Raw genomic sequence first — 8,939 nt, 5'->3', positions numbered from 1 at the left:
CATGTGGTATTGGTGTGCTGGATATCCCTTCACTGGTAGCCTGGTAACATACACTCCCAGGTCTTTCTCTGCCTCTGTGGTGGATAGTGGAGTGTTTCCCATGTGGTATTGGTGTGCTGGATATCCCTTCACTGGTAGCCTGGTAACATACACTCCCAGGTCTTTCTCTGCCTCTGTGGTGGATAGTTGAGTGTTTCCCATGTGGTATTGGTGTGCTGGATATCCCTTCACTGGTAGCCTGGTAACATACACTCCCAGGTCTTTCTCTGCCTCTGTGGTGGATAGTGGAGTGTTTCCCATGTGGTATTGGTGTGCTGGATATCCCTTCACTGGTAGCCTGGTAACAAACTCCCAGGTCTTTCTCTGCCTCTGTGGTGGATAGTTGAGTGTTTCCCATGTGGTATTGGTGTGCTGGATATCCCTTCACTGGTAGCCTGGTAACATACACTCCCAGGTCTTTCTCTGCCTCTGTGGTGGATAGTGGAGTGTTTCCCATGTGGTATTGGTGTGCTGGATATCCCTTCACTGGTAGCCTGGTAACAAACTCCCACATCTTTTTCTGACTCTGTGGTGGATAGAGGAGTGTTTCCATGTGGTATTGGTGTGCTGGATATCCCTTCACTGGTAGCCTGGTCACATACACTCCCAGGTCTTTCTCTGCCTCTGTGGTGGATAGTGGAGTGTTTCCCATGTGGTATTGGTGTGCTGGATATCCCTTCACTGGTAGCCTAGTAACATACACTCCCAGGTCTTTCTCTGCCTCTGTGGTGGATAGTGGAGTGTTTCCCATGTGGTATTGGTGTGCTGGATATCCCTTCACTGGTAGCCTGGTCACATACACTCCCAGGTCTTTCTCTGCCTCTGTGGTGGATAGTTGAGTGTTTCCCATGTGGTATTGGTGTGCTGGATATCCCTTCACTGGTAGCCTGGTAACATACACTCCCAGGTCTTTCTCTGCCTCTGTGGTGGATAGTGGAGTGTTTCCCATGTGGTATTGGTGTGCTGGATATCCCTTCACTGGTAGCCTGGTAACATACACTCCCAGGTCTTTCTCTGTGGTGGATAGTGGAGTGTTTCCCATGTGGTATTGGTGTGCTGGATATCCCTTCACTGGTAGCCTGGTAACATACACTCCCAGGTCTTTCTCTGCCTCTGTGGTGGATAGTGGAGTGTTTCCCATGTGGTATTGGTGTGCTGGATATCCCTTCACTGGTAGCCTGGTAACATACACTCCCAGGTCTTTGTCTGCCCCTGTGGTGGATAGTGGAGTGCTTCCCATGTGGTATTGGTGTGCTGGATATCCCTTCACTGGTAGCCTGGTAACATACACTCCCAGGTCTTTGTCTGCCCCTGTGGTGGATAGTGGAGTGCTTCCCATGTGGTATTGGTGTGCTGGGTATCCCCTCCCAAGGTGCAAGACATTAGATTTTCCTTCATTGAATTGTAGCAGACACTTTTTGATCCATTGCTGTAGCTTGGAAATGTTGTCTTGTAGGAAATCTGCAGTCAAGGGGTTGAGTATATAGTGTTGGGCTTTGTGCTGTAGTACATTATATCTATCTATCTATATGAGAGAGAGAGAGAGAGAGAGAGAGAGAGAGAGAGATTTGTGACTGACTCTCTCATGTTATAATAATATCTGTCTCATACTATAACAATATAACTCTTTCCTTAGGTAACTTACTTAATTAATAATGTCTTGTGCTTTACCTGTCTATTTGAGCATGTGTGTGTGTGTGTGTGTGTGTGTGTAAGGCTGTCAGTTCTACTCTCTCTAAATGTATGTTTCTCTCTCTCTCTCTCTCTCTCTCTCTCTCTCTCTCTCTCTCTCTCTCTCTCTCTCTCCTACTTACTCTTCCTCCTCCGTTCATCAAATTTATACCCATTTCCTTCCTTCCTTTCCTCTCCTTCCTTAAATCTCTCTCTTCCATTTCATTCCATTAATAAAAATTTGTATTCACAGATTCGGAGGAAGAAGAAGAGGAGGAAGAGATAACAAGAGGAACAGAAGAAGAAGTAATCTCTCTCTCTCTCTCTCTCTCTCTCTCTCTCTCTCTCTCTCTCTCTCTCTCTCTCTCTCTCTCTCTCTCTCTCTCACACACACACACACACACACACACAGTAAAACACACAATTTCTTCATAATTTCAAAAACTTTATTAATATATATTTTGACAACGTTCAATCAGGTTCCACAGACTGGCTCCTCCCCGAACCCTTCTGTGGGGGCATAATTTGAGCCCCATAGAAGGCCGGGGGAAGATCTCGCCTATGGAACCTTATACACAGACATACATATATACACACAGAGAGTACCTCCTCTCTCTTTCCTCCTCCTCCTCCTCTTGATGTGGCAATGTCAGGAGAAGAGATCACCTGGGAGACTGAACAAGTCCTGGAGATGTTCAAGAAGGAGAGAGGGAGAGAGAGAAACAAGGGAGGAAACGGAGGAAAACTGGAGGGAAGCGGAGAGAAAAATCTGATGTCCGATATTTTTACCTCCATACATAAACCCATTTTTGGAGAGACGGAGGCAACGGAGAGAAAAAATGGAGAGATGGAGAGAAAGAGAATATACCTACCTCTGTGTGGAGGGAATGAGGGAGAGAAAGAGAGAGAGACAAGGGAGGAAACGGAGAAAAAGTAAGAAAAAAAATCGTGTTTCTCGGAATTTTCTCGGCAAATATTTTTAATTTTTTTCATCAAAGGAAAAAAATATATATGTGTGGAAATTTTGCTGCTGTTGTTTTCTTTGTTTTATGTTAATTTTTTGGTGTGTGTGTAATTCTCTCTCTCTCTCTCTCTCTCTCTCTCTCTCTCTCTCTCTCTCTCTCTCTCTCTCTCTCTCTCTCTCTCTCTCTCTCTCTGTGTGTGTGTGTTACTATGCAAGATACTCAATTCTCTCTCTCTCTCTCTCTCTCTCTCTCTCTCTCTCTCTCTCTCTCTCTCTCTCTCTCTCTCTCTCTCTCTCTCTCTCTCTCTCTCTCTCTCTCTCTCTGTGTGTGTGTGTGTGTGTCAGGGATATAAAAAAGTATTTCCTTGATTTAAATTGTATTTGTTAATTTCAATTGGTTTGAATGTTTTTTTTGTGGTAATGGTTGTTTGTTTCCTGTGATCCTGTATTACTTGTTAGAGTGTTGTGAGGCCCCTTCCTTGTACTAACCTTGTCCATGTTAAGTGAAGCCATAGTTTAGTACACGTTACTACCCAAGACCAGTTTTCACACTCAAGTGCCTGACTTGCTACAGGACCAGTACAGGACAAGTACACGGCATACTTTTCCTAGACAACTCATTCACATGTTCTTCATTCCTACTTCTATGTATATATATATATATATATATATATATATATATATATATATATATATATATATATATATATATATATATATATATATATATATATATATATATATATATATATATATATATATATATATATATATATATATATATATATATATATATATATATATATATATATATATATATATATATATATATATATATATATATATATATATATATATATATATATATATATATATATATATATATATATATATATATATATATATATATATATATATATATATATATATATATATATATATATATGTATTATATATATATATATATATATATATATATATATATTGGCGTTTCGTAATTTTGTGACCCTGGTGGTAGTGTGACCTTCCTGTACCCTGAACCTAAAGCACTCATTTGGCAAGGCTTCTAGGAGTTGTGGGCATTTCCAGGGTTAGTTTTGTGACCCAGGTGGTAGTGTGACCCTTCCTCTGTACCCTGAACCTAAAGAAACACACATTTGGCAAGGCTCTCTTAGGAGTTGTGGGCATTTCCAGGGGTAGTTTTGTGACCCTGGTGGTAGTGTGACACTTCCTCTGTGCCCTGAACCTAAAGAAACACACATTTGGCAAGGCTTTCCTAGGAGTTGTGGGCGTTTCCAGGGGTAGTTTGCTGACCCTGGTGGTAGTGTGACCCTTCCTCTGTGCCCTGAAGCTAAAGAAACACACATTTGGCAAGGCTTTCCCTGGGTGTTGTGGGCATTTCAGGGGTAGTTTTGACCCTGGTGGTAGTGTGACCCTTCCTCTGCCCTGAAGCTAAAGAAACACACATTTGGCAAGTCTTTCCTAGGAGTTGTGGGCGTTTCCAGGGTAGTTTGTGACCCAGGTGGTAGTGTGACCCTTCCTCTGTTCCCTGAACCTAAAGAAACACACATTTGGCAAGGCTCTCTTAGGAGTTGTGGGCATTTCCAGGGGTAGTTTTGTGACCCTGGTGGTAGTGTGACCCTTCCTCTGTACCCTGAACCTAAAGAAACACACATTTGGCAAGGCTTTCCTAGGCGTTGTGGGCATTTCCAGGGGTAGTTTTGTGACCCTGGTGGTAGTGTGACCTTTCCTCTGCACCATGAACCTAAAGAAACACACATTTGACAAGGCTTTCCCTGGGAGTTTTGGGCATTTCAGGGTAGTTTGTGACCCTGGTGGTAGTGTGACCCTTCTCTGTACCGTGAACATAAAGACACACATTTGGGAAGCTTTCCTAGGAGTTTTATGCATTTCAGGGGCAGTTTGACCCCTTCCTCTGTCCTTCTAAGCCTTGCCAAATGTGTTTTCTTCTGATTCACAGTACAGTCACTACCAGAGATTTTCATCCCTGCAAATGCCCAAATACAACTCCTGGAAAGCCTTGCAAATAATGTTTATTTGATAATGTGTGTGTGTGTGTGTGTGTGTGTGATGTTACCGGTAATTTCTATATTTGATTTTTAGAGGGGTAAATATGAAAAAAAAATTGTAAACGTTTTTGCTAATAAATATTAAAATATTAGGACTAGAAGAATGACACTTGCTGGCACTTAGAAATATTTATAGGGCCTGTATAAAATTTAGGCTGTCTATGATAAGGTAGAGGAGAGTTATGACAAGTTAAAATTAGAAGTATAGTGAGAGGAGCTATTATTATTATTATTATTGTGTGTGTTATTATTATTGTGTATCATTATCATTATCTCATTATCATTCTCTCTCTCTCTCTCTCTCTCTCTCTCTCTCTCTCTCTCTCTCTCTCTCTCTCTCTCTCTCTCTCTCTCTCTCTCTCTCCTCTCTCTCTCTCTCTCTCTCTCTCTCTCTCTCTCTCTCTCTCTCTCTCTCTCTCTCTCTTATCAATCCTACTACTACTTCCACCTATTGCTACTACTATTACCAGCTTTACTACGTTTTACTACTACCATCATTGCCTTCTCTGGGGCTTAGTAGGAGTGTGACTATTGTGGTTTTTAGGAGTGGTGTTAGACTAGTATTGGGACACCCCCAGTTATGGAGGTAGTTTCTGCTACCCCACCTACTACTACTTACTACTACTACTACTACTATTTGCAGGTCTGCAAGACCCATCCTGGTGCTGTGGTCCATCTAAGTGACTGCCCTTGTGGAACCTGGGAAGGGAATGGGTGTACTACTTACTACTGTTACTACTACTACTACTACTCCAATTGCCGGATTTACCAAGTGCAGGGCCTGTAGCAAGATTGATTTGATGTTTTCAGATAATGACCAGGAAGTAATTGAATATTTTATAGATTTGATCTACATTCTACAACCAACAAAAAGCAAAAACAACAAAAGTCTAATGTAATGTTTTTATTTGCAAGGAGAAATATAAAATAAAAACTTCAAACAATGACATTCAAAGGTCTTTTTCGACGCATTTTGATCTCTGCAAATTTGGTAATTATTTTCAGAGGAGTTCGTGTGACTTCAGAACGTCATTTTCAACATTCAGAAGAGTTAAATAGTGTAGCCGCTCTTGCCCCATCGTGTTTCGTAGTGTAGTTTTAATCAACTTCATTTTTGAAAATCGATCTCTTCTCCAGTACAATTAGTTACCATCATACATGCGATACAAATGCGTAACAAATTGTCAATGTTAGGAAACAGTAAGGTATCAATATTGTTTTCTTTAATCAAGAGGTTAGAAATAGTTGAAGGTTCTGGTGAGGAGCAATCAACACCAATGTGCTTTTTAGGTGAATTCTGAAAACTAGAGGGTAGTTCTATCTTTCAATCCGTCTTCCAAATCATGGGGATATGCTTCTAAAGATCTGTCAGCACTTTTGGATCTGCACGCAGGTGTTAGGTCATGGCAGATTTCGCCAAAAACTAAACCGTGTGTTCAATTGAGTGTATGCCTTGCGAAGCGTTGTCTCCCAAAGCGCGGATGATAGGCTGTCCATTACTGCAAGAAAAACTTCCACCCGGAATCGGTCTTTAGGTGATTGATTATCTATTAGCATCTTGGAACTGAAACGGCCACTCGCTCACATCCTCATCGCGCCTTTCTGATTTCCGAGCAATTCTTCTTGTTCTTGTTGGTCGGTAATCCCTGCACTTGAGTCAGGTTCTGCGCCTCTGACTCAAACGTATCGGGAATTGTTCTCTGAAATTCTGTAGAGATCCTGCCAAAGAGGCACACAATGCTGAAGCAATGTTGAGATCTTGCTGCTTTAGCTTGAAGAGAGGGGCTTGAGTTGCCTGGAAGCGCTCCAGTAAGCTATTCCAAAACAACCACTAAGATTCCAGTTTCCAACAACTCCTTTTTCTCGAGGAGTCCATTTGCCTGCTGTCGGCATTCTGCTGGTTTTTTGCTCTTGGTCATTACTGTGAATAGAGTTTCTCCAGTGCCCTCCTTTTATAAAAAGGAAAACACTCTTTAATAACCTTAATGGCATCAGCTCTTGCGGAGTCCACCGTGTTGCAGAGAAACCTCTTTAGCCTCCACCACCTGCACGCTCCAGAATGGACCACCAGTGTGTTGAAGCTTGACAAAAGAATACATGAATATTTCCAACAAAGTCAAAGAACTGAACTACTTCTGGACACGTTGTGCAGCGCATACACCAACTAAATTCAACGAATGAGAGTACATAGCATGGAACTGTATTCTGCAGCAGCACGCAAATTTTTCTTTGACAAGTGCTACTGTATGCTCCATTATATTTCCCTGCTTCATGTTTGGATCGTGCGTTGTCGTAACTCTGTCCACGGCTTAATCGGCAAGATTGATACCCTTCTCACTGGTGTACTCTGCGCAAATGAGGCCTGTCGAAAATCTGCTGAGCAGTATGGCCTTCCATTGGCCAGAAATGCCAGAAATTCTTTCCACAGGCCCTGTTGACCCGACACATATCTTACTGTGAAACAAAGCTGGTCCGTGTGAGTAATGTCTGGGGTTGAATCTAGTGATATGGAAAAGTATTTAGCTTCTTTCAGTTCACTGACGATTGTATCTTCAGCGCTTTTCCCAATATCTCGACTTACCTCTTCGCAAATGGTCTTTGATAAGTAGGAAGTGTGCCCTTTCACGGTTCACATGCATCTTGATGTGTTGGCACAAGAATGGATCTACAGTTGCAGAAGCTCCAACAGTCCCAAATAGTTTTCGTTGCTAGGAGACCCTACTGTTTCATCTGTTCCTCTGAGGCCAACCCTCTTCACACAAGAACTTTATGACATTTATGATCCTCTCCAGTAGGGAACCCAGTATTTCTTCTCGTCCTCAAATTGTTTCGTCAGGGCAGCATCAATTTTTCTCCATCTTTTCGGAGATTGATCAGGTACAGGACCGCAGCTTTGTGCCTCAAGAACTTAACTCGTGTCTCTCAATGAGCAACTGTGCATTTTCCAGTCATTGAAACCTTCACAAAATACGTGCAATTCAGTGTTTGATGAGGCTTCTAGTTTGCAGATAAAACAGTACAAATTGCCTTTGGTCTCCTTTGTAACATAACCACTCCCTAAGCCGCTTTTCATTTGTGGTTTTATGTACATGAGTAAAATATTACTTTTTACAATATCTATTGCAACCTTCAGCCCCATAGAATCTCTTTGATTTGGTAAAGTCACTGTTCATGTGTTGACATTCTGAGCTGCCTCTTGCTGCCCATTTCCTTTTTGTTCATATGTAAGAATTAAAGGCCACTCCCCAAATCATTGGATTGAGCTGCCAGATCTGGAATGATGGTGTTGGTGAGTAGCAAGGCTGTTGAGTTTCTATTGCCTTGGTTGGTTCCTGTTGTTTCTTGCTCTGTAGTACTTGAGCTTGAGCAAGGCTGCTGAAGTTCAGCATAGTATCATCATCATAAGTAGTTGAACCAACAGCAGATGGTGACGTAGTAGAAAAACGTTGTGAGTTTAGGCATTTTGCAGTAATTTCTGTTGCTCTTCTGATGCCTCTCTCTTTCTTCTGGCTTTCTCTGCTCGGAAGATATTTCCTTCCCATATCTCTGGCTCGTGAAGTCATTGTGAAGTCAGTCCTAAACAGTGCTTAAACAAGCACAAAGGGAGGACACACTGGTCACTTACAGAGCTTCACACAGCTCAAAACACCACCAAAAATAAACAGAGTAGTCCCCAGGGCCTGTCTTGCTCCTTCAAAGAAAACAACGGCAGGACACTCTCTCCCACTTCCACAGGTCATACCCCCAGGTCCACTCCACCAACACCAAAAAAAACACAGGACCATCAGGAGAAAATAACAGCAACACACTCCTCCTTCTACTCTCCCTCGGACTCCAAACACTCCTCACAGACTATGTACACACACAAAAGAAAATAAGCACAGGCTTTAACTGGTGTAGGCAAGACTCAGCCACTACAGGCCCTCTCAAAATAAAAATAAAACACACCAATCTCACTCACACACAGACAGACAGACAGTCAGCACCCTCGCGGTGCCCAAGAACAAAGGGAGGTCAAGCAGCCCCCTTGGCCTCACAAAAAGCCTATACAGTGCAAACAACAAGCACTCAAATAAGGAGGATCTCTCTATCACTCCAGTACCCCTAAGGGCAACTGCTGGCGTCAACACGCCCTTAGCAGCTCTCACTCCAAACTATTAACCGCCACCCACGGT

General features: G+C 42.3%; 1 protein-coding gene across 1 annotated transcript in view; it reads left to right on the top strand.

The window, feature by feature from the left end:
- Positions 1-597: 597 nt before the first annotated feature.
- The window catches only part of LOC126993397 (uncharacterized), a 50,186-nt gene continuing 41,844 nt past the window's right edge, over positions 598-8,939 (top strand). Inside the window, exons 1-2 of the mRNA XM_050852459.1 lie at positions 598-649; positions 749-847. Of these exons, the coding sequence (XP_050708416.1) occupies positions 789-847 (59 nt within the window). The 5' untranslated portion in view covers positions 598-649; positions 749-788. The remainder of the gene's footprint in view (positions 650-748; positions 848-8,939) is intronic.

The sequence above is a fragment of the Eriocheir sinensis genome, unplaced genomic scaffold (genome assembly GCF_024679095.1).
Source record: "Eriocheir sinensis breed Jianghai 21 unplaced genomic scaffold, ASM2467909v1 Scaffold611, whole genome shotgun sequence".
NCBI classification, from domain to species: domain Eukaryota; kingdom Metazoa; phylum Arthropoda; class Malacostraca; order Decapoda; family Varunidae; genus Eriocheir; species Eriocheir sinensis.
This window is presented reverse-complemented; position numbering and strand designations above follow the sequence as displayed.